The sequence below is a fragment of the Felis catus genome, chromosome B3, assembly GCF_018350175.1.
Source record: "Felis catus isolate Fca126 chromosome B3, F.catus_Fca126_mat1.0, whole genome shotgun sequence".
Classification (NCBI taxonomy): domain Eukaryota; kingdom Metazoa; phylum Chordata; class Mammalia; order Carnivora; family Felidae; genus Felis; species Felis catus.
Genome location: NC_058373.1, coordinates 9757828 through 9783844, shown reverse-complemented (window position 1 = coordinate 9783844; position 26017 = coordinate 9757828). Strand labels below are relative to the sequence as shown.

The window sequence follows — 26017 nt, the reverse complement described above, 5'->3', positions numbered from 1 at the left end:
CCTAGAATCTTGTACTTAAAAGTATACTACTCACCATATCTTGGGCTGTTGTGGGCATTTTCCAGAAGTGTCATTACTCCCAGCCATCCAAACAGCAGAGCTCTCTGCCGTGGAAGGGTTAAATGAGGCTGTCTGACAACTTGAGTGTTCACAAGGAGTTTCTTCACACACTAGAATTTAATTTATTCATTTAAAGAAATGAGTTTTGAACCCCTGAGCATTTTTCCCAGGACATCATCTTGAATTTTATTGACTCTCCCTGCCCCCCGCCCCACCACACAAACACACTTGGCCTTCCTAGACACTTCTTGACTTCTTAGAGTCTTTTTAAATCTCACTGTAGCAAAATCTGAGATCTGGATTGTGCTTTGGAACTTCAGACCTGAGGTTTTGATTTTAGGTAAATTGGTGAATTCTGGGTACTTTGGATCTTAGAGATTTCCTTTACTTTATAAACGCAGTTCAAGAGATCAATAGTGTAAAAACCAAAGAAGGTAATATGTTTTAAGATCACTTTGGATATTCTTCAACTCTGGATAAATACAAATTTATTTAACTACGAATAAATACAAATGCATTACGATTAGCCTGGTTCAGCAAATGCGAGTGGGCGCTGCTGGTAGGCTTTCCTCCCTTTCCCTACTGTAATTTGTTTGCCTATATATAATTTTAAACCCACATGAGTAGGGAGCATCTTAAAAATGACACGTTTTGCTAGCTTTTAAAGAAGCTAATGTCTCAGGACACAGAAGTTTATAGGCAGAATTATGTATGAGTCATAAAATAGGACTGGCTCACCTCAAGGTAATGTCCGTCCTGGATGCTTGTTACATCACTCAGTATGGGTTAGTGAAGCCTTAACTTCATTAGGTGTGTTTATCACAGGCCTGCTGGGTGCTGAGGGGCAGAGTCGTGGCTACTATTTGTATAAATTATTTCTAACTGTCACTACAGCTATTTGAGGGAGGTACAGTCATCCCACTTGATTGGTATGGCAGTGGAGACTTAAGGGGTTAAATGACTTCTTGCCTGGGATTTTTGTACTAAAAGTAAGCAGACCTGGCTCTAAGGCAGATAGATGTGACTCTCAAACCAGCCAGTGTTCATTGTTCTTGCGTATACCTTCACGTGTTACTACTCCACGTTATTCGTTAGGAGAGGGCGTGTGAGAAGACATACGACACGGGGTAGATTGGCTTTGCCTTTAGGGCCCCCCTCTGTTTGTGGGGTTGCATAATGGCTTATGGTCATTTTCTCCCCCTAATCCCTTGTTTTCATACCCTTCCCCACCTCACTCCCCCAACTCAACAGTCAGGATTGTATCACACAGCAGAGTCTTATCCCAGCTCGATTTGTGCTCCCTTGTAGTGCTGGCTCAGATTTATTTTCTGGGTGAACTCTTCCTACCAGGGCCGCATCTGGATATTCCCCGTGAATTTTCCATTAGAGTGTCTCAAGTTGGTTTGTTTTCCAGTCTGGAATGTGGACGTGGTCTATTTGACTGCCCGCTGGAGAGTCGGCAGCTCAGCATAGTTGCTGTGACAGCCCTTTCTTTTCTTGGCCAGCCCCCTGGTTTCCCCTCAACCATGAAGTGGAGTTTTTGATTTTTCCAAGTGGGGAAAGAGGGAGAAGTAGAAAGGTTACACCCACCTACTCTGCCTAAGCTTGTCCATACTCTCCAAAATGGGGGGGGGGGGGAGGGGTTGGGTCGAGAATACCCATGATTCCAAGTCTTGTAGAGACAGAGCCTATTCCCACTGAACTAAAGACTCAGAAATAGCTTGGACCAAGATTGAAATGGTTTGAGGTCAGTTTTTTTCTTCAACTGAAACATTCTGAGATTTATCTGTGGATCCTGTAGCATCATTTGTGTATTTCTGTGTTGAAATTGTCTTCCTAATATGTCCGTTTCTACTACAAAGTTGCATACTATCCCCCTACCACCACCGTGCAGGCGCGCACACACACACACGCGCGCGCGCGCGCGCTCTCTCTCTCTCTCTCTCTCTCTCTCTCTCTCTTTAAATGTCTCTTTTTATTTGGATAATCCTCAGTAACTAGTCAAATGCCTTACTAGGAGAAAAGGTAATTTTAGTGACCAGTTTGTGACCTATATTCCAGTGTGTTGCTCCTTTGACCCTTCCTCTAAGATTCCCAGCTAATTCAGGGCAAATAATTTATTAATGATCAATAATTAGCTAATTGAGATAAGAATAAACATCCTCTTCTCATTATCCCTCAGCATACATACACATACAATTATTGTCCCAACATGGACTCTGAGAATTAAGAGAGACACTGGGGGTTATCTGATGTCCCATTTCCTTTCTATGTGTACATCTTTTCTGAAACCTCTTGACAAAGTCATTCAGCCTTTGTGCCACCCCTTCTGGTGGAGTGACAGTCATTACTTTATGAAGCTGCTAACCCATTGCCCAGAAGCCTAGAGTTAAAGCTCTGTGGCTTCCACTCAGTGGGCTTTTTGTTCTACCTCTGGAACAGCAAAGATCTGCAACTGCCCTCAGACTCATTTTTTCCAGCTCCTGTGCAAGCCACGTGTATATCAGTGGTTTCCACTGGCGTGACCTCGTTACCATGCGTGCATTTCTGTCTATCAGTGTTTTTTATTTTTATTTTTTTTTTTGAGAGAGCTCATGAGTGGAGAGGGAGAGGAGAGAGAGAGAATCCCAAGCAGGCTCAGTGCTCAGCCCGGGGCCTGATGCAGGGCTCAATCCCATGAACCTGGGATCATGACCCAAAATGAAATCAAGAGCCAGACACTCAACACTCAGTGACCCAGGCGCCTCATATCAGTTCTTTATCTAAATGTTATCTAGGACATGGCGCCTGGGTGGCTCAGTCGGTTAAGCACCCAGCTTCAGCTCAGGTCATGATCTCCCCGTATTGAGTTTGAGCCCCGTGTCGGACTCTGTGCTGATAGCTCAGAGCCTGGAGCCTGCTTCAGATCCTGTGTCTCCCTCCCTTCCTCCCCCCCCCCCCCCCATCCCTCCCTGGCTCATGCGTTGTCTCTCTCTCAAAAATAAACATACATTAGAAAATAAATAAAAATAAATGTTACCTAGAAACAAACAATCCTGTCGGTGAGTTCTAGCCGTCACATAGTGGCAGGACTGTTTCCATTTTAGACTTGGGTATACTTTCTGTTCATAGAGTCTAAAACCGTTGTGGGTTTTTTTGGTTTTGCTTTCACCTTGTATTGTCAACTCCTCTTGAATCTGCCTTCAACCAAAACCTCCAGGTAGCGTTCTCATGAACTGCTAGGTAGTCAGCTCGTCTACTATGTCCCTCATCACCTAGTATCAGCTGCAGGGTTGAATACGTGTCTGACTGAATCACACAGAAAAGTGCTAACCACAATGGAGATACCACATTCTCCAGACTACTTAAAGGAGGTTGATACCTACCTATTAATTGACTTTCTTTTGGGCTTTTGGTTTTACCACATACATATGTGTTTAATTCTGTTGCTACCAGGTCATATTTTGTTTACAGAATTAATAGGAGAGAATGGGTTAAATACCTTGCTAATTTCAATGTACTAAGTCTTGAGAATTCCTTGATAGACAGTATAATATTTCTGTCAGGGCCTCCTCCCTCTGGTTTACCAGAGTCCCTGTGCTAATTATTGAACTGAAGACAGATTCTACATGATACATTTTTCTTTATTAGTATATTTCCCCTCTCCCCAGTGTCATCTGTTTAAGGTAGAAAAAGAATTATATTTCTTTTCTTACTCAACAGAACTCATAAGTGTAATACGCTGATATTTATGTTAGATATGCTCCCCCTTTGTCTTTTATCCCAATATTTGATAAATAACAAGTTTCCAGAAAGAACTTACATCTTAGAAATTGGCCATAAACCCTATCTCATAGTTTCCTAATAAAGGACTTCTGATTTTGATACCAAAAGAAAATACTCTCTAATTACCAAAAGGAAAAGATTGCCACTTAAATATCTAATACAGATGGAATTATGGTTCTCAATTACCATTTTACCTTTTTGTACCTTTTGTTTACATGGGAAATTCATGGTTGTCCTGTAGTAATGATCACCCTAGAATTGGAATAACCAGAGTTGAAAGCTACTAATTTGACTGTGTCCTTTACAGCTTCTTACTACTGGGGGAACAGAGAGGTTAGTTGGTTGACTTAAAAGGCTACTTGCTGGAATGAAAAGAAAGTAAAAAAAATTTTTTTTTTTTTTTACGTATTGGTTGAATACATTTTCTATTTAGGATGTGACAGCTTCCTGGATGTTGGACTGGCCAGAGAGTGTGCCTCAAAACCAGGTGTGCTCAAACGAGAATCCGGAAGTGACTCTGACCTCTTTCAGTCACCCAGCGAAGAAGTGGACAGCATCATCTTCTCCAAGGTACTGTCTGCCTCGGTGTGCAACTCGTGCTGGTCGGTAGTGACCCTGCTGACCGTACTGAGCGTCTCCCCCACTCTGTATGATCATAGAAAAGTGTTATGTCCTCCCTTCTGGAGAAGGGAGCTCCAGCTTGCTGGGGCTTAGAAAAAGGCATTGGCCATTTTATCTTATGTAGAATCGTGGTTGGTTACATGCAGGTTTTAAAGCCTAAAGAAATGGAAGCTCCTTTGGTGTGAATTAAATCAGACGACAGTGAATTCTTCTCAGTGGGCAGGAAGGGACCACAGCTAAGACTGCAACACGTCATGTGTGTAAACCAACCATAGAGTCATTTCTGATTAATGTGTTTAGGCTTGAAGCTCACTGCTGAGCTTGCTGATGTCACCCCTCCTCATCTAGCTGCTTAATGGAACTTTCTAGATCTCTGTGAGGGAACCCAGACTGTCTTCTCCCCAGTGGAAAGCCAAGCCCATGCTCATGAGTCACCTTGCGTTTTCATTTAATTTGAGGCTCTCTGAGGGGGTGGGGGATGGGGGCGGTTTGCTTTCTTTTGCTTACGTTTGTAGCTAGTTGCAGTGAGTTCTGTTTTGTCTCCTGAGAAGAATCTCGGGCTTTCCCACAGCAGGATCAGCAAGTGGTTCTCAGTCACACACTATGCGTGGTTGTCTCCATCACGAGGGGGCGATGGGGCACAAACAAGGCAGCTGTGAAGACGCCTTTATGAAGGCTTAATGAGGACCCTGCAGAAGGGACCAGAGCAGTGGTGTTAGTGGGTGATGAGCTTCTCCAGCACGGTGTGAGGGTGCTGTGTCTAAAAGTCACGGTGGAGACTTGGCATTCTGGGATTCCAGGCTGGAACGTAGTTAAAGCCTCTGTGGAGGTACCTTCAGCTGCTTTTGTTTCATTTTTGTCCAGGGGCTCTCTCGTGCTCACTTGGCCTCCCCTCTTTTCTACCTTCTTCCTTTACCTTGTGTGCACTGTCTCCCAGAGGTCCTTGGAAAACTGTGCAGAACTGCAGGATTCCTGTTGTTCCTAATCCTAGCAAGTTGATTTAGTGGGTTGTATAAAGTAAAAAATGCACACTGGGAAGATCTGTCCTACTCTGAAGCTCTCTAGGAAATGATGATGTTTTTTGTTTTTTGATTTTTGTTTTGGAAATAACAGAATTTGGGTAATTTCCACTGTGATTTTGAGGTTTTCATCGTAAGGACTTCTGAATCGTCCCTACCCCCAAGGGGAATACCATTCTGAAGGGACGTGTTTCTCAAAATATATCACTTTTGTCTTGGGTAGACAGATGAGGTAATATTTCTAAGTTCTAGCTTTAAAATCGAATCACTGACAGTCACTGAAACGGGGTCATGGATACATTCGGATTTGTTAAACATTTATGTGTGCTTGAAACTTTTCATGGTCAAAAGTTATTTTGAAATTGCAAAGTCTTCGTTAAGAAATACTTGTCACTCCCCTCCTGGGCATATGCCAGCTTGTCCCTGGGTGTTACCAGCTCTGCAGAATGATAGTTCTTTCTGGTCACTAAACTGAGTGATTTCCCTACCTAAAGAGAATTCAGATTTCCTGTGTTTTGCCTTCTTCTTCAGACTGCCAAAAGCGTTTACGAGATTGTTCATATGAATGGCCACTGCCAGATTTGGCAGCTTTTTCAGGATGACTAGACAGATAAGATTGTTAAAAGCTGAAGCGTGCTCCCCAAATCGGCTTTTACCCACATTGCATCCCCGAGTGCCTCGGAAAAATCAGAAATGGCGGACGCACGGTCGTCTCTTCACGCACACGTGAGAATGTCTCATGGTCTGGGTAGAGGTCTGGAAGGTTCTTCGTCTTAGTTGTCTCCACTTGACCAAAGTTGTTTGTGACCAGGAGAGGTTTTGCAGTAACTGTCTTGTCCAGCATTCATAAAACCAAGGGTTTGCATATGCAAGGAAAAGGAGAGAGAGAGAGAGAGGCAGGCTAATACTTAACAAAGTGATTGCTCGTCATTGAACTGAATGTTTTATATATGTGATCCCATTTCTGCTCCCAGAAGCCCTGTGGGGTGGGTGGTTTTAATCTCATGAAACTCCTAAGAAAATCCAGGCTCTGATTGGTCAACAAGTGTAGTCCAAATTACTCAGCTGCTCAGTAACAGAATGGAGACTTGTACATAGGCCTCACTCTCAAATCTCTTTCCTTTCTGTTATTTTGCTCTCAATCTCTGAACACCTCCTTTAATAGCCAGTGATTTATTTCTTTTTAATGTTTATTTTTGAGAGAGAGAGAGAGAGAGAGAGAGAGCGCGCGCACGTGAGTGGGGGAGAGGGGCAGAGAGAGAAGGCGACAAAAGGCTCTCTGACAGCAGAGAGCCCAGTGTGGGGCTTGAACTCAGGAACCATGAGATCATGACCTGAGCCAGAGTCGGACACTCAACCGACTGAGCCACCCGGGCACCCAAATAGCCAGTGATTTACACAGAAGCAGAGTGATGGTAGACAGGCCATCAGCAGCCTCCTTCACCGTCTTCCTCAGTGGACAGCCACACGGTGCACACTGTGAAACATCACCTGTCCTAGAATTCCTTCCCCTCTCCCTTCTCGAAAAAATCCTCCCTGGGCAACGCATCGCAGCATGCTTTTCTGTGCACTATGAGTGATGCATTAGGTCACTTCCTGCAGCCATTTGTGTGACTCTGACCTCACAGAGGTCTCTAGCAGCCTGCAATGCTTGTCACAAACTTTCCGCCTTAACTTTCTATGCCCATTCAATAAGCTTTCTCGTAAAGAGGACTGTTTGGGGTTAGGAGCTTTGTGATTACTCTTAGGAATATTTCCTGAAGAGCAACAGCATAACATTTAGATTTTGTTTTTAAAGTAAGAAGAAATCCTGGGATTTTTCTGGACACTAGCTAAGAAAGAAAGATTATAAAATACACACAGTCTAAGCCACCCTGTTATCCAGAAGGTTAATTGAAATCCACAAACATACTGGTAGTTGCTGCCTCTTTTCCCTAAGAGATTTAGATAAAACGCTTACACCTTGTTTTATTTATCTCCAGGTTATAAAATGTATCCACAATTAAGAAAATCAGAGTAACTCTCCTAAGATGCTAAACCTTAAGGGAATATTCTTGCCTTCATGTGCTATATCGTTTGCTCTCAAGTATTGATCACCAAGCCGAAAATTAACCTTCCAGGGATAAAAGTAGATATACCTACAGAATCCAAATTAAAAAAACTATTCTTGTTTATGCACAAGTTATTGTAAGTTCAGGACTGTGGAACAGCTTGCTGTCCCATGCTTAAGGTTCTTAGCTAAATTATTGCACGTAGTGGCACTTGGGTGGCTCAGTTGGTTAAGCGTCTGACTCTTGATCTCAGGGTCGTCAGTTCAAGCCCTGCTTTGGGCTCCATGCTGGGTGTGAAGCCTGATGGATGGATGGATGGATGGATGGATGGATGGATGGATGGATGGACGGACAGACGGATGGACGGACAGATAGACGTAAACAGTTGGCACATAGTAGATATTTAAAATGTGAGCTATTTTCCAAGGCACATGGCAGAGTGCCTTATATATGATATAGACAACAGTTTACAAATATTTAACAAATAAATTATTAAAAATTAAAGGACTAGTATTTTGACAGTATGAAACAGGATCCCTTCAGGTGTAGTAATAAGATATATAAAGTGTGTAGTTGTTTTTATATTTATACATTCATATGTTATATAATATTTATCCCTCTCTATATATCTGTGTATCACCTATGTAGTGTGACTTTTGGTTAAGAGAGCCAGTCAGGCATTTCCCCTCTCCCCACCCCCCCCAGCATTTTATTGAGAAAATTCTGAAATATACAGGACAGTTGGAAGAGCTCAGCAGTGAATGCCTACCAGCCTGGCTCTCCCGTTAACTTACTATACTTTGTTACACAGCTGTGTATCTGCCCATTGTTTCTCCATCCACCAGTCCATCTAATTTTAATTTCTTGGATGTGTTTCTAAATAGGTTACAGATATCAGTCTACTTTTACCCCTAAATACTTAGAATTCTGTATGTGTTTAATATAGAGTTGTTGTTTGCTGGGGTTTTTTACATAAAATTTACACACAGTGCAATGTAGTGTGAAGGTTATTATTCAGTGACTTTCCCAGTATTACTGAGTTACAACTGACAAAAACTATACATATTTAAAGCACACAAGATGATGTTTCGATAGACATACACATCATGAAATGCTTACCACAGTCAGGCCAGTGTATCTGTCACCTCAGAGTTACCTTTTTGTGTGTGTGGTAAGAACACTTGAGACTTAACTTTCCTCGCAAATGTCAAGTACATAGTATCTATAGTCATCATGCTGTACCTTAGGTCTTCGGAATTTATTCACCTCATAATTTTAGGTAAACTTTGTTCACTTTAGGTAACCTCTCTACATTTCCCCTACCCTCCAGCCCCCGGGTAACCATCATTCTGGCTGTTTGCCATTCTTAGATTCCATGTAGAAGCGAGGTCATGTCATTCTCTGGCTTATTTCACTGAGGCTCATGCCTTCATGGTCCATTCATGTTGTTGCAAATGGCAGGATTTCCTTCTATTTTAACTCTGAGTAATATTTCCATTCCCTATTCATCCGTGTGTGGACACTTAAGATGTTTACATGTCTTGGTTGCTGTGAATAATGACGCTATGGACGTGGGGGTGCAGATAGGTCTTCAAGATGGTGGCTTTATTTCCTGTGGACATATACCTAGACATGGGATATTGCTGGATTATATAGAGAGTTCTACTTTTAAGTTTTTGAGGGACCGACATACTGGTTTCCATTATAGCTGTGCCTCAGTGACTTTTGATAAATTCATTTATCTTTGTAACCCAAACCCCCATATGGATAAGGCTATTACCATTTCTTTGGAAATTTCCTCATGCCCCTCCTCCATCTGTCTCCTCTCCAACCCCCAGAGGCAACAACTGTTCTAATTTTTTCCCATCGCAGGTTAGTTTTCCTTATTTCAGAACGTCCTACAAATGGAGTATAAATGTTATTATTTCTGTTGGGTAAATGAGTGGAATTGATGGGCTGATACATCATTTATAGTAGGAAACCTGGTTTAGTTTTATAAGAAATTGCCAGGCCTTTTTCCCAAGTGGTTGTATCATTTTACATCCTCACCAGCAATATATGAGAATTTTAGTTGTTCCATGTTTTTACCAACACATATAATTGTTTTGTTTCAACTTCAGCATTTCTGGCGTGCACATAAGTGGTAGCTCATTATCGCTTTGACTTGCATTTCCTTGACAACCAGTGATGATGTTAAACACATTTTCATGTGTTTATTAGCCACTTAGTTATCTTCCTTTGTGAAGTGTCTGTTCACATTTCTTGCCCATTTAAAAAAAAAATGGAGTGTTGTCTTTTTGTTGTTGAGAAGTAGGTATTGTATATGTATCCTGGATACCAGTCCTTTGTTAGATTTATGTTTTGCAAATGTTTTCTTCCAGTATATGGTTTTCCCACCTCACTTCCATAAACGTGTCTTGATGTACTGAATGTTTAGAGTTTTGATGAAGGGTAATTTATCAATTTTTTTATGGCTTTTGCTCCCTGTGTCCTGTCCTGTTACTGATTGGTCTGCCCCCAGTCAAGATGTTTTCTTTCAGAAGATTTATGTTTTAGCTTTTACATTTAGGACTGGAGTCCATCTTAATTTTTTAAAACATTTTTGTCATAGCTCTGTAGCATATAATAATAAGACTGAGTCCCAGTTATACTTAGAATCATCTAGAGAGCTTAAAGAAGAAAAAGAATCTGGGCCTTACCCCAGACCAGTTAATTTAGAATCTTATTACATAAGCTCACTGAACCACTGGTTTCTCATCTGTACAATGAGAGTAAGAATACCTACTAAATCAGTTTTTTGAATTTTTTTCTTTAAGTTTATTTTGAGAGAGAGACGGTGCGAATGGGGTAGGGGCAGAGAGAGAGGGAGAAAGAAACCGCAAGCAGGTACTGCGCTGCCAGCAGACAGCCCGATTCGGGACTTGAGCTCACAAATCCTGAGACCATGATTTGAGCCAAAGTCAGACGCTCAACCAACGGAGCCACCCAGGTGTCCCTTACTTATTTACTTACTTAATTTTAGAGCGAGCATGCAAGCTGGGGAGAGGGGCAGAGGGAGAGAAAGACAATCTTAAACAGGCCCCATGCCCAGTGCGGAGCCGGACTCAGAAATCTATCCCACAACCCTGGGACCTGAGCCGAAATTAAGAGTCAGGTGCTCAACTGCCCAAGCCACCCAGGCTCCACAGTCTACTAAATCAAATATTAAAAGAATACGTCTAAGTCACTGAATACAGAGCCCCACAGGTGGCAATATCCAGTAATTAGGACTCACATTTATGAAATAGTTATGCTGCATGTGTCTTAAGTGACAGACCTACTTTCTCAAGCTGTTTGTATAGACAGCATCATTGTTGAGCCTTTTTCGTTAACTTTTCATCTACCTCATTATTTGGCAGTTTCAGTTTTCTTCGCTTATGTGACCTTAAATTAAGCAAAACGGTATCCTTGGGTCACTCCATCAGTTCAGCTCCTGCCGCTGGAGACAGGCTGTCCAGCAGAGACTGGCGCTTGTGAAGAATAATAGTGCGCATACCTCGGTGTTACTTACTGGGCCCATTCCTTGCCATTTCTCTTGGACTGCTGGAGACTCTTGCTAGCCTGGTAACCATTTGCAGATTTCCAGGATTGCCTAAGCTGTAAAAAAGGAAGGATGTTGGTAGAGATGATGGTTTTTGTGTGTGTTTCGATCCTCCCACGTGCAGGAGGAAAACCAGTGATGGCAGCTCAAGGGAGGGAGGGTTCCTGTGCCAGTCTCCAGCGTGGACCCAGTGTTCTTTCTCCCGGTACACTTGCTCCCTCACACACAGGCAACGCCCAGCCACCCCTTCTCTCCGTCTGCCTTTCTCCGTCCCTTTGACTTCTCTGCCACTCTCAGTACCACGTCGTAGGGGAAAAAGACAACGTGTATTTAGCAGAGAATTGTTTTGGCCATCCGCTTGTAAGACTAGGGGAAGAAAAGCTATGGATTTTTTTCTAAAATAGGCGCGCGCGCACACACACACGTATATATGTGTGTTTTCTCCAATATATTAAATGACTTTCAGGAACTTAGGCTGTCCCTCCTGACCACCTGAAGGAATGGTGCCATGGGACCAATTTAACTAATACATTGGATTTACATGGAGTCAAAACCAGGTTTTTAAACATGTACTAGTTAAACTGACCCCAGAGCACCATTTTTCCATACAATCAGGACTAATTTCCGAAGTCTCTGAAAGTCATTTAGTTAGCAGACATTTTAAAAACCTCTCTAAAGAAAGACTGACACATAACTCAAAAACCGTTAAGAATGGCTTCAAATGTCAGGCCTGGAACATTCTATTATGTGACAGAAGCCATAAGTTTTTCCCCTTTCTGATGTGTAAATGGAAAAACAGCATCCCTAAAACCTGGTACTTTCTGTGAGGAGAGGGGAGAATGATGGAAGTAACAGTTCTCATATTCTTATTTGGCAGATCCCCTAAGAACTAAAGCACAAATAAATTCAGTGACTGGAAGGGAATATTGAAAAAAAAAAAAAAATCAGACGTTTAAAAAAGCCACTTGTTTCCCCTGCTCGTGATTAAAAATAGTACCTTGCAACAGGCCTTATATCAAGGTCTAGCCTCTTTAGATGTAAAGATGATCATATTAGATAGATAGACGAAGTGAAAAAGTGGCTTATCCACAGACACATGCATAGCTATCAAAAGTCTCTGACCACATTCCCAGTGTGGTTTCTGGTTCCTCCAGGGACTGCTTTCTGTTCTGCCAGGATAGTGTGAAGACTTGATGAAGCCATGAAATTCTCTTGAGAACACTTCAAGTCTTGGGAAAAAGTAACTCAGAGCCTTCTTTAGATTCAGTCCGGCATTAAAGAAAACCCATCCACCTCAGTACTTAAGAAGAGAGATCAGTGATTTCTGAGTGTGTCCTATTTTTCCCTTTCTCGGGTAATAACCACCAGCTCATAATAAGAGTTGAAAGTTACAATAAGAATACTTGAGGGGCGCCTGGGTGGCGCAGTCGGTTAGGCGTCCGACTTCAGCCAGGTCACGATCTCGCGGTCCGGGAGTTCGAGCCCGGCGTCAGGCTCTGGGCTGATGGCTCAGAGCCTGGAGTCTGTTTCCGATTCTGTGTCTCCCTCTCTCTCTGCCCCTCCCCCGTTCATGCTCTGTCTCTGTCCCAAAAATAAATAAAAAACGTTGAAAAAAAAAAATTAAAAAAGAATACTTGAGTGTGAGAATGCTACACTCTGTGCACATCATTCTTACCAGGAGTCACAAGACTAAAGAACTTGTGTGTACTGGGGGGGGGGGAGGGAGGGTGGTGGTGGGAGGGGGTGGGAACACCCTGGTTATTTAGTTTTTAGGGATTTGTTTGTTTGTTTGTTTGTTTATCAGAGTTAAAAGTACACACCGAGAAACATCTTGGCACACATCGGAACAACACTGTGTGGAGGACATACCCCGGACAGGGTGTCAAAAGGCCACCAATAACTTCCCCACCTTGTTCTCATGTCTCACAGAAGGGTGGATGCTTGTTCTTTAAGTCTCAGGTCGGGGAAGTGCCCGGGCGACCGCAGGCCTTCTTTCAAGGCGGCGCAGCGCCCTTCCGAGACCAGCAGGTGCCAACCTGAGCAGGGCCTGTTCCTCTGTCCGCATGGCACTTCCTGATCGGGAAGCATGGATTCATAAGAATATATGATAAATGGCTAAATGGAAACTTCAGCTCCTTTTCATTTCCTTCGAGGCCTTGCCTGTGTGCTTTAGGACGGGCTCATCCCACATTTCATCATTCCCGTTCTGTCCCTTGGCACTGTTCCGAGAACTAGAAATCAAGCAGGGGACAGCTGCTGTAACCACTTAGCACAGATCGGGTGGCTCCAAACAACATAAATTCTTTCCTTCACTGTTTTGGAGGCAGGAGGTCCCACAACCAGGGTGTCGGGGGCTGCTTTCCCTCGGGAGGCTCTGGTTGGCGCTCCTTGGCCGTCCTTGGGTCCGAAACCTGTCGCTCCAGGCTCCACCCCCCGGTGTGTCTCCTGTGTGTCTTCTGAGAGGACACCGCGGCCACCCTACCATCGTATGACCTCATCTGAACTAATGACCTGTGCAGGACCCAGTTTCCAAATAAGGTCACATTCTGAGAAGGACATGAATTTGAGGAGGAGGCAGGGAGAAAGCTGGCATCCTGAACTTGGTATTTGTGACCATTTACATTGTTCCTCTGGAGAGCAGTCCTCACTAAAAAAGAATAGTGGATGATTTTATTAAAATTTTGTTTTAGTGTTTATTTTGGAGGGGGGGGGTGAAGGGGAGGGACAGAGAAAGAGGGAGACACAGAATCTGAAGCAGGCTCCAGGCTCTGAGCTGTCAGCACAGAGCCCGACGCGGGGCTCGAACCCATGGACCGCGAGATCATGACCTGAGCCGAAGTCGGACGCTAAACCGACTGAGCCACGCAGGCGCCCCCTACCCACCATTGCTTTTAAGCGTCCAGGCCAGTATTCTCCAATAGAAATACATTATGTTAGTGTAAACTTTCTAGCAGCCACCTTACAAAAGGACAGCAGGAACAGGTGAAATTGATCTTTAAAAAAAATTGTTTTTAATGTTTATTTACTTTTGAGAGACAGAGAGAGACAGAGCGTGAGCAGGGAAGGGGCAGAAAGAGAGAGAGGGAGACACAGAATCCGAAGCAGGTTCCAGGCTCCGAGCTGTCAGCACAGAGCCCCATGTGGGGCGTGAACTCGTGAACTATGAGACCATGACCTGAGCCAAAGTCGGATGCCTAACCGACAGAGCCACCCAGGTGCCCCTTTAAGAGAGAGATAGAGAGCAAGCGGGAGAGGGGCACAGAGAGTGGTAGACAGAATCCTAAGCAGGCTGACAGCACAGAGCCTGACGCAAGGCTCGAATTCACAAACAGTGAGATCATGACCTGAGCCAAAGTCCAGAGTCAGACATTCAAGGGACTTAGGCACCCAGGCGTCCCTTGATGATTTTATTTTAAAATAATACCTACCCTATTTTAGAATCAGTTTGGTGAAAGCATCTTTTTTTTTTTTTTTTTTAATACTGTGGCCCAGTGAAGGACACACAGGACTTTGCTGATACGGACCTCGAGATCTTATCCTTACAGGGTTTCTTAAAGATGATCAGAACAGGGCAGTTTTAGTTGAAATCGCCCCGGGTTCACGTCCTGCTGCTGCTGCTGCTCACTGGGAGGGCCCGAGAGCCCATCTGGATCCCAGTGACCCTCACACCTCCCTGTCAGTCTCAGCCCTCATGCATCATTTAGGGAGCAATTAACCGAGGAAGCTGGATGCCACAGAGTGAAGAAAAACTCCTAAGAGCTGACAAGATTCAGCCCAAACATTATAAAGAATGTTTTGAAGTGTTAGCGTAAACATTTGAAAATACTCTTCTTCTAGAATAGGTCTTGTTTTCTATTCCAAAGCTGAAAGTGCTCATTAGTTTGCATAATTTTTAAAATCTTTCTCAAAGAACTGTAAGTTTCTTTACTCTTAATTAAAGCTTTGAGTAGACTGGCTAATTAGGAAAATGCTGTAAAGAAGGAAAAATAACCACAGAATGGCTTTCCCTCATCCCTGCTCTCTAGCCTACAAGAACACAATAAAATAAAGATGCTAAGACAGTTCAGTGCCCAAATCTGAGAGTGGGATCATGCGTCTTCTAAACACTTCTGTGTATCTTCTGGATAAATTCATCTTTTGAGTGTCAGAGTGTTCATCTTTCTCTCAATGTATGTGTTGTGCTGTGTGTAGCAAACAGAGGACTGTCAGGTTACTTGGGATCAAAACTGTACTGTTTCAGGCTCCAGAAGTTGGCCAGGGAAAAGAACATCATCACTCACTAAAGACTCCATTGCCAGGACTTGGTTATTTTATGTGACATTTGGCTTGATAACACTGCCAGTTCTGTGTGAAAGGAGGAAAAGGAATCGAGTTCTTCTAGTCAGGCATTTGTGGCCAGAATGTGGGCTTTTTGGCAGACCTTAGGAAGGGTCATAAGCAATTCTGCATTTTGCAAAAGGACTCTAAAAACAATTGCAGGCTTGCTTTTGGAATATCGACTTCAGAACAACATTATTGTAGCCAAGCAGACAACCTTGTTTTTAGTTAAAGCTTGGGGGGGGGGCGGGGGTTGGGGTTTGCAGGGAATTAAACCTAAGAGTATATGAGTTTATAGAGTTTTTATGCAACATTTATGCAACAGAAACCCCAGATAACTCAAGAGTTCTCTTCCTTCCAGTGTATGGTATTGGCCTACAGAACTGACCTGAGCCTGAGGTAGATGCTGGTCCCCCATAAGAAGGGAATGTTCTGTCTACCTCTAATAAGAGGGGAGAAAGAGCACAGACCTAGACTTGGCCTTCATTGGCAGCCATTTGAATCCAACTGTGATCATGCTGTGACCTTGCGGTCACTCTACAGCCACTCCTGGACCGGGGATAATGAGGCTGTCCTCTGGGTCCTGCCATTTTCAACTGTGCATGCCTTCTCTCCGTTACAGCCCGAGGAAGAGCAGTTGGTCTGTGATATCACCGGATCCAGTTCTTCCACCGATGACACGGCTTCCTTGGATCGACATTCCTCTCATGGCAGTGACGTATCCCTCCCCCAGATTTCAAATTTGAACAGGTCCAGAGATCAGCAGTGTCTTGACAGCTTCTACAGCCATGGGGCTGGAGCTGAGGGTCGAGAGAGTGAGGGCGAAGCTGCTGGCTCAGGTGAGATGGACGAGGAGGAGATGGACAGCATCACCGAAGTGCCCACGAACCGCTCTGTGCTGAGGGGCTCGATGCGCTCCCTGTCCCCTTTCCGGAGGCACAGCTGGGGTCCTGGGAAGAACGCGGCCAGCGACGCGGAAATGAATCAGCGCAGGTGAGCGGGACCCAGCACGGCTATTTGTTCCATCTCTCAGTGTCTGCTTGCTTTTGATCGTGTGATCCGGTGTTATCGTGGTAAAAGAACGTAGGAGACACCATGGTACAGAAGAAAGCCTAGAGGGCTTTGGAATCGGGAAAATCTGGGTTCGGACCCCAGCTCTAGAAATCACTGTGTAGATAACCTGGGCAAGTTACCTGATCCCTCTGGGCTTTAATTTTCTCATCTGTAGAATACCTGTCTCTCTAAGGATAGGTGTAATAATAAAAATCTCAAGTGAAATATGGTTGCTACATGGTGGGTGTTTAATGAACAGGAATAGTCCTTCAGGCCAGATCTGTTCATAAAATGCTTAGATTAAAAACTTTTGGAGGGAATAGTGTCCTGTCAGTTTTGAAACAGACATGAAATCTTACAGTCCAAATACTGTCCATTTTCACACTGCTTCCCAGGAATTGTCCTCCGTTTCTAATGCAGAAAGTTTTGTTAAAGCCTAAGTTATTACTTAATCAGCAAGAGAACAGGAGAATCATTCAGTGTCATTGAATTGTTGGTAGTTTTCTGTGTATGCTCCAGTCTTTGGGGACTTGTGTACATATGACCTGGTCTCAGACCTTCAGTTTGGAAGCAGGCTATAAGGCGGTTTAGAGTTGGCTTCTGACCACAGTCTGCTTACAGGAATTTAAGCAAATGATTTTAGCTCTAACGAACAAGTGCCGTGATGCCCATCAGATATACAAAGTTGTGCTTACAAGACAGCTGCTTTCTTGATGAAGAAAAGCAGCTAAGGGGGCAGGCTGACAGTTGTTTTAAAACAGGTCATGTGAAAAACTCACCTGGAGCAGTTACTGCTTTTTTAAAACAAAAATTCCTTGACATGGCTCAGATTTCATAGCTATAGATGCATGTAATCGGATTACTTCACTCATTTATTCTTTTTTTTTTAAGGTTTTATTTATTTTTGAGAGAGAGAGATCGTGAGTAGGAGCGGGAGGGAGAGGGAGAGAATGAATGAATCCCGAGCAGGCTCCTTTCTGCCAGCACAGAGCCCGATGTAGGGCTCGAACCCACGAAACCGTGAGATCGTGACCTGAGCTGAAACCAAGAGTCAGATACTTAATCGACTAAGCCACCCAGGCGCCCCTCATTTATTCTTTTATTCAGCCAACATACATTGAGCACCCACTATGTGCCAGGCATTTCTAGGTTCTAGAGACACAGGTGAACGAGACAAAGTCCTGCCTTCATGGAGTTCATGGTAATACCTTACACTTTGTTAATTTGCTGCTCTTCTCAGACTCTTTTAGTAACAGACCATGTCACGTAATTTTCTGTGACTCCACATTGGTGGAGTTCAGGGTCTGCCCTTGAAAACCTGCAGTTTTATCTGGTGGGTAGTTTTTTTTTTTTTACATTTTTTTTTTCAACGTTTTTATTTATTTTTGGGACAGAGACAGAGCATGAACGGGGGAGGGGCAGAGAAAGAGGGAGACACAGAATCGGAAACAGGCTCCAGGCTCCGAGCCATCAGCCCAGAGCCCCACGCGGGGCTTGAACTCACGGACCGCGAGATCGTGACCTGGCTGAAGTCGGATGCTTAACCGACTGCGCCACCCAGGCGCCTCTGGTGGGTAGTTTTTATACACGATCAAAATCATAGATTATGTAAAAAGCCATTTCTAAAAGCTCTCCTTGCCAGCTTTATTCACGCTGTACTTTTTTTTTTTTTAAAGAAAGCATCCGGGGCGCTTGGGTGGCTCAGTCGGTTAAGCAGCTGACTTCGGCTCAGGTCATGATCTCGCGGTCCGTGAGTTCGAGCCCCATGTCGGGCTCTGTGCTGACAGCTCAGAGCCTGGAGCCTGGAGCCTGTTTCAGATTCTGTGTCTCCCTCACTCCCTCCCCCGTTCATGCTCTGTCTCTCTCTGTCTCAAGAATAAATAAACGTTAAAAAAAAAAAAAAAAAGAAAGCGTTCATACCATTATAAATAAATAAATAATAAGGAGGAAGGAAGGATGGAAGGACGTATTGTCAGAGATGATAACAACATCAAGAAACAAGGGTTTATTTTATATGCAATCCATTTTTCTTTATAGCCCACTGGGGGTCCTTGTGCCTTGACTTTGATTTCAGGACTGGATAGGACTGTAGCCCAGATGAGGAAATTGAAGCTCAGACCTAATGATTTGCCTGAGATTACAAGACTGAACTAAGACTGGAACCTTATCAGTTATCTTTATTTTCAGCCTGTACAGTATCATGGCCTCTCCTATTTGAGCCTCGCCTTAAGGATCACCTCACACCTCCGCCCCCGATGCCTCTGGAGATAATGGAATGACTTGAATTAGTTTGATGCTTACCACATTATCTGCATAGAGTATAAGCTGAATTTTAAAGTCTTAAGAAGACCCTTTTACAGCTTCAAATGGCCTTTTTTAATCCTTTTACTTTTGTAATTTAATAAACCTCATTCCTTGTCACCTGATTAACCCTTTGGAGGAAGGAGGGAGGGAGCAAAGTAACCCTCCCCAGGATTTGTCAGGCTGTCCGGCCTCTTTGCTTCTGATGTTTCTTACTGCTCAGTTTTTCATTCCCTCACTTCCTGTACCGTTTGTCTGTGTGGATTGTCTCTTCCCTTTGTGATGTCCGTGTGCTTCATGCATTTGTGTCCATTTTGTTTCACCTTGACACTGACCTCTTCCACCATTCATTTTCAGTTCATTGCGAGTTCTTGGGGACGTTGTCAGGAGACCCCCCATTCATAGGAGAAGGTACAGAGTTCACTAACTTGATGGACTAACCATGTTGCCTCTGAGCTTAGTGTACTAACCAGCATCTCATTTTGCTTAATCCGTGATTAAACCGTCTTTTAAAACAATGTCACGTCTGCTTCAGGGAAATAAGATATAGGTACTTGTTCATCGCTGATGCCTGTTGCATATGAAATGGTTTCGTGAATGTGAAATTTTTTCCTTTTATCTTTAAAAAAATTTTTTTTAAGGTTTTTTTTTTCCCCCATCTTGTATTTGTGTTCAGATGATTTTGATAGTAGGGTCTTCCCAGTTCTTCCTAGGAGAGTTCAAAGACACGTCAGTTGTCCCTGAGGAGTGCTTTTTCATTCTCCCCCCCCCCCCCCCCCCCCCCCCCCGCCAACGCCCAAAAGGGCCAAGAACCAGAAATAATTGTGTGCTGGAACACGGGCCCTAACATATTTTCAATGCATTCCTTAGTAACTGGATGGAAGCCTTTATGTCTAGGCCACCTGACACCTTGCACACCATTGTTTTTGTTTTGTCGTGTTTTGTTTTTTAATAATTTTTCCCCCTCTGGGGATGTGGTCGTTTCTTAAAGCAGGTAAGAGCCATCAGCTCATCTCTCCGGGGCCCTTGCAGTCTTTCAGTCCCTTCCTTATTTTTTGTCAGGTAACATTTTGAAGCTAAAAATGAGTAATTTATAAGCTGAAAAGTCATTTCTAGTCACACAGTGCCGATTTGCTTTTCAAATGCTGAGTTTTACTTTGTTCAGAAGTCATCATTAGTGACCTATTCTTCCTCCGTTTGGGGAAGAAGATTTAGAAAGCCACAGACTGTGGCGAGATTGCAGGTATCCCCTCGTATTAGGAGCCATGTGTCAGGGGTACTTTCAACTCCCCGCCGAAGCCGGTCCTCGGGAAGCCACACATAGTGATCCTCCCCCGTCGTCTTTGCAAGGGCGGGCTTCCTTTAATTCTGGCTTTCAGGCACAAAATGGAGTTCGAATACAAATGCTCTCATGAATCTGCGGTAATCAGGGCCCGGTTAAGTTTTTCTCCCAGGGGAACAAGTTGGCAAGTACCCTTTTCCGTAGAGGTACCCGAAACCTTTAGAGATCTGTTTGGCTCTCCGTTAAAGCTCTTCAGCGTGACCTTATTAAAAGCATGCACGTGCTGACAGTGGAGGGTGACAGGTTGCTGGATGCGGTCCCAGTGAGCTGACAGATGAAGCTTCGTAACGGTGCCAGATCCCACTTCACCCTTAGTCGTTTTTCTGCAGGAAGAGCATGAAGTACAGTTGAAAATTTTGTATGATGCCTTAGCCAGTCAAGTTGAAACATCCCTACCAGTGTTCACAGGTGTGGGAACGGGATATTTGTGGGGTTTTTTTAATCTAGAATTTCCTAAATCTCAAAATAAGGCCAGAGAACCATTAAATGTCCCTTCCACTGATGGAGGGGTGAGGAGATTTAGGGTGCCCCCGAACACTCTGGTGAAAGGCGCTTCCTGCCGGAAGCCAGGGCAGGTCTGTGGCTCCCTGAGCCTCGGGAGCCCTGTGAGGTCCCTCTTGCTGTCTCCTGTCACTCTTCTTTCTCTTCAGCCTCAGTTTCATCCTGCTTTCTCACAGTGTTACCATTTTCTGAGAGTAAAGGGATGTTTACATCTGTAGAAGATTTGTTTTTTGAATGATTCAATAATGTCAGTTCAGTCGCTGATTTACCATGTGGTGTTTTCAATAAGTTGGATATTTTCAAATTTTTCTTAACAGTTTGGAGATTCAAAATTACGTTAATGCCAGAGAATGGGCTTCTGAGTCTCGTGTTTGTAAGATACATGGAGGCTTGCTCCCCTCACATGAGCAAATTAGAAGTCTTTCTGATACCGCTTCACATACTGGAACTATCTCTGAGATGCGTATTTCTCCTTTCTGCTCCTGCCCTTGGGAGCTTTGTACTTTAATTTAATCGGGTTTTAAGTGTTTTACTATTTAAATTATTTTTAAGATATTTATTTTAAAGATTTACTTTTAGGGGTAGCTCTTCTATTCTCCCACCATTTTCCTTGTCTCTTTTCCTCCATCAAAAACCCTCACTTGTCAAGAAAACTGTTAATTAGGTGTATTCAAGGTTAGGGGTTTTTGCGGTCTGCAGATCTTCCCATTTGCAAGATTCCAGAGGTAGATGATCAGATGAGGTTGTTTTTTTTTTTTAATCTTGTGGGGGAAAATGGTTGCAAACCTAAAATTAAGACCCATTTTTAACTTAGTACCATGGAATTCCTTTCCTTTTGAAGAAAGTAAACGCCTTAGTTATCATTAAAATACAAGGAAATGTGGCCTTTGTTACAGCTGTTTACCTTCAGTGCTTAACAGCCTAGTGAGTAGGGGTTAAAGGTGGGTGTGAGTATTGGTGGGATATCATTATTATGAAAGACTTAGAATGTGTCTGGCTTAGACGGACCCTTCCTAGAAACACCTGAGAAAAACCAGTGACTCAGCCCCACCCCAGTGCACTTTGTCATTGTCCCTTTTTGTCAAGGATGGGTTTGGTTCAGTTAGGTATCATAGCCATGGTCAAGGAGGTCTGGGAGTGGTGGAGCCTGTGGAGAGAGTGCCCCCCCCCACCCCCCAGCAGCAGAGGCTGCAGCCCTGGGGGACACCTGAGGAGGAATCTGTGGGCAGAGTGGGCTCTTTTTTTCAGAGTCCGGAAGAAGGAATTCTTGGGTTTCAAATTGGACTTGTTACCCTGTAACAGACTCCCACAGTCCTTTCCAACACAGTGTCTAGAGGGATGTTAGTAGCACAGTTTTAAGTTTCCATGGTTTTTGTGTCTTTTTCTAAATTCTCAATGTTATGTTCCTAATTTTTTGATAATCCAATAAATCCATCTGTCTGTAACTGTGGCCTGTCTTTTCAAACCCAGTAATCCTATCCCTGTTTGCTCTTTTCTCCCTCCATTTCTGTTTCTGCCTTTGATGTCATCCCCAGTATGAGCTGGTGTCCTTCTGGTGTGCAATATTCTGCTGCCCTGAGTGCTGACTTTAATTACAGAAGGTACGGTATCGTTACGTGTCCAGCCACCGGAGGGGGAATCGTAAAATATGGCACCTGGGCTTTTGGCTGGGAGCTTGCTTCTGGGTGGCTAGAATGCATATGGCAGCCCGCTTTGGCTGTGAGCACAATGTTGAGTTCCTGCTGCTGCGGGCATCACTGATCCAATTGAAGGGGTATATATAGCCCGGGAGTCAGATAGTGTACTCTGATGCTTCTGGTGTCTCAAGTGGCTGTAGATTTGGTGTTTTCCGCACAGACTTGTATCTACGGTATGGCAGACCCCTTCTCTCTTTGTTCTGGTCTGTCCTCATTCCCGGAACCTGGGGATTCCCACATCCTGAAGAAAACAATGACAGAAGCAAGGCCACAAATACGATGAATTTTTATTTCTGTTGTGTTTCCAAGTCAGTCAGTCTCTTCAGGTTCCAAATTCATAGATTCCTCAATGTTTCATATTTTTCTCTCAACTCAGCAGCCAGATTTAATTACTGAAACATTTTCAGGATTAAATTTTGTGGTAATAACACATCTGGTTTTCTCAGGCTTCACAAACAATTCACAATAGAAAACTAAGTTTCTTCTTCACTTAGCCTGTCTTATCCCTGCTATTGAAAATGAGTTTTACAGAGACATTTACTTCTACTTAATCATGGTTTCTATTGTCGTATTGAAATAAGAAAAATAAAGTCCATTGTTTAAATTACCCACTAGAGAAAAATAGAGGCATATGGTTTCAGTTCATAATAAGTAATTTATGAAATAAAAAAAGGCAAATGCAAGCCCTTCTGGACTGGCATACGCAATTCATTTGTGGAATTAACTGTGCAGTTGGAGCAGAGATAACTAAATAGCTTCAGTGTACCTTCAAGTGCACTTCCAACTGCTTGTGAGTGAGAACACGGTCTGCTCCGGCTGTATTTTGAGATCTCGCTTATTTTAAAGAAGTTCCCACCACAGCTGTACCAGATGTGAATTATTCTGACCAGCAACCCCAAAGCTCATCGATGGCCAGCCTCTCTCTGTAGTTTCCTGCTTACCAAAAAATGATTTTCACTCTGCAAACCGCAAAATCTGCCCACCAGGGATCCCATTCTACATGCCATATCCTAAATTTGCCCCCTTTCTGGGCCAATATCAAGACAAAAAAATTAAAGCTCTTAGACATAGTTGCTTTTAGCTTTTGTTCTTTAAGGTGTCCTGTGTGCCTGTCTGCAATCAGCAGTTCCCAGGCAGCCTGTCCAGCAGGGATTGTGTGGCCACATGTGCCCAGATGATACTGCTCATAAGTAATCCCGACTTCCTGGGGTCGACATGAGCCTGTGAAATTAGAAAGGTTGACTGGCCTGTAGTTGAACGTAAAGTTATAAAGGTCCACTTAAGCGACACAAGGGCAATTCTGAGTGTCCCTGCCTGTTTTCTGAGAGCTACTCATGCACCTGTTTTCTCTGTGCCATGGAATTCTTTGGCATTAGCCTAGTTTGGTTTTGGCAGAGATTAATTACATCAGATCAAGGAAAAACACACATACATAAATGATAAATAAGATAATCTGGTCTGTCCACATGGTATATTGAAAAAAAAAAATCTTGAGAAAATGACCTTACATGATCAACATTTGAATAAATTGAAGGAGGTAAGAAAACCTAAGTGCATATGCTTTTTCAGCCTACCAAGACCTGTTGGGGGACAGGTAGGTGGCGCTCATTTGTGCCGTGCTCTGGTCGATAGCTTTGCTAGGTAACTTAGAAATAATCTGCCAGCAACACTCAAAGCACTTTCGTATCTTCCACCCTTTCGGAGACTCAGAAGTCACATGAATTAACTCCTTTGCTCTGTGTTCAGTTTCAGCCTAGAAGGCTTGACAGGAGGAGCCGGTGTCGGAAACAAGCCGTCCTCATCTCTAGACGTAAACTCTGCAAACACCAAAGAGCTCAGGCACCCTTTCAGTGGGGAGGCGAGGGGTGACTCTCTGATGTCGCTTTCAGAAGAGGATCTGGAATCAGGCCAGAGAGAACACAGGATGTTTGATCAGCAGGTAAGGCTGAAGCGGGTGTATGCTGCTCATTTGGAAAAATGAACTGTACTTCCCTACATGTGTCTTCACGTCGGGAACAAAGAAAGCAAGACTTACGTTACTATGAGGCTAGTTATTGTGGTTGCTTACCCACGGTCTAGTACACCCCATCTAGCACAAAGCAAGGTTTTAGCACTTAACTAATTCCAGAATACCATTCATCTGCATGGATTTGAATAGTCCATCAAAGCAGACTTTTTTAAATTAGGAAAGTATCCAGGATATTAAATTGGGTTTTTTCCTTCTTACCTGAGGACTTCTTTCACCATGCCAGTAGTAAAATGACTCTTGAAGTATGCTACACAGCATTGTTAAATTTCCCAATTTTTCAAAAATCTATACCTTCCTGGAAAAAATAGATCTTATTCTTTGCCTTCTCACATTGCCTGGGAAATGGCTGTTTCTTTCTCTCTGCTTCCTGTCACTGTGAGAACTTCTCAGAGAGCATCTTCACTCCCTGCCCCCGCCTGATGCTCTCTTTGCACTGCCACTCCCCCAAGACTCCCTTCTGGGGGCCCCAGCTGGCTGTCCTTGGCCAGTCAGGTGATTTCCCCAGCACTTGGCACCTGGGGCAGGTCCTCGGGCGTTGGCCTGGAGAATTGGAATTCCATGCTTTTGTAGCCCACACTGCTCCCGGCCCTTTTCCTCCTCGGGGCCAAGGGGACTTTGGATTGATTCCTGGGAGGATTCTGTGATACACCTGAATCTTTCCTTCCTTCCTTCCTTCCTTCCTTCCTTCCTTCCTTCCTTCCTTCCTTCCTTCCTTTCCTTCCTTCCTTCCTTCCTTCCTTCCTTCCTTCCTTCCTTCCTTCCTTCCTTCCTTTTTTCTCAACGTTTATTTATTTTTGAGAGAGAGACAGAGTGCAAGCAGAGAGAGAGGGAGACTCAGAATGTGAAGCAGGCACCAGGCTCCGAGCTGTCAGCACAGAGCCCAACACGGGGCTCAAACCCACAAACTGCGAGGTCATGACCTGAGCCGAAGTCGGACACTTAACTGAGCCACCCAGGTGCCCCAAAACATTTCTAATTAAACAGACAACAAAATTAAACACCTGTCTTTGGATAGGTGACTGGAGTTTTAGATAGAAACGTAATGAAACATTTCTAATTAAACAAACCAACAAAAACGTTAAACAGCCTGTTCTCTGAGTGGGAGACATAGGTTTTACGTAGACGTTTAATGTTTTGTATACCCCGCTACATAGAAATGCTACGACCAGATAGAAACTGGACGCTGGACGATTACCTTAATGCATCACTTAGGTGAAGACCCAGGAGAATTTAGGCCTGATGAAAATCAAATTGAAGGCCCAAAGGGATTTTGCCATGTTATCCCCTTCCCCCACCGCCCATGTCTTCTGGGCCTGATACTTTTTTAACTTTTTCTAAAGTTTAGAAAAATAAGAATATGGAGAAGAGGGGCACCAGGTTGGCTCAGTCAGAAAAGTATCTGACTCTTGATCTCAGGGTCATGAGTTCAAGCCCCATGTTGGGTGTACAGATTACTAAAAAAAACAGTAAACGTTTCAAAAAATAAATAAATTTAAAAAAATATGGAGAACATATTTATTGAAGCAAATGATTTAAATGTATTCAGCCTAATGGTAACAGAAAATGGGAGTAAAAAACCATTCTTTCGTGACTTGCTGAGAGCATCTTTGGTAAGTGGAGAGTCTAAAAAACAAAAGTGCAAGTCATACAAAAGTATATAGAGTCCTTTGGAAGTCATTGT

At 43.6% G+C, this 26017-nt stretch overlaps 1 protein-coding gene across 13 annotated transcripts in view; it reads left to right on the top strand.

The window, feature by feature from the left end:
* Positions 1 to 26017, top strand: part of AKAP13 (A-kinase anchoring protein 13) — a 334406-nt gene that overhangs the window by 232614 nt on the left and 75775 nt on the right. For 9 of the 13 annotated variants that reach the window (XM_045058849.1, XM_045058844.1, XM_045058846.1 and 6 more), the window contains 5 exons: positions 4259 to 4395; positions 16036 to 16406; positions 19125 to 19178; positions 22146 to 22211; positions 24054 to 24246. In XM_045058849.1, coding sequence (XP_044914784.1) covers positions 4259 to 4395; positions 16036 to 16406; positions 19125 to 19178; positions 22146 to 22211; positions 24054 to 24246 — 821 coding nt within the window. The remainder of the gene's footprint in view (positions 1 to 4258; positions 4396 to 16035; positions 16407 to 19124; positions 19179 to 22145; positions 22212 to 24053; positions 24247 to 26017) is intronic. The other 4 variants (XM_045058850.1, XM_045058847.1, XM_045058848.1 and 1 more) reach the window with 2 other exon arrangements.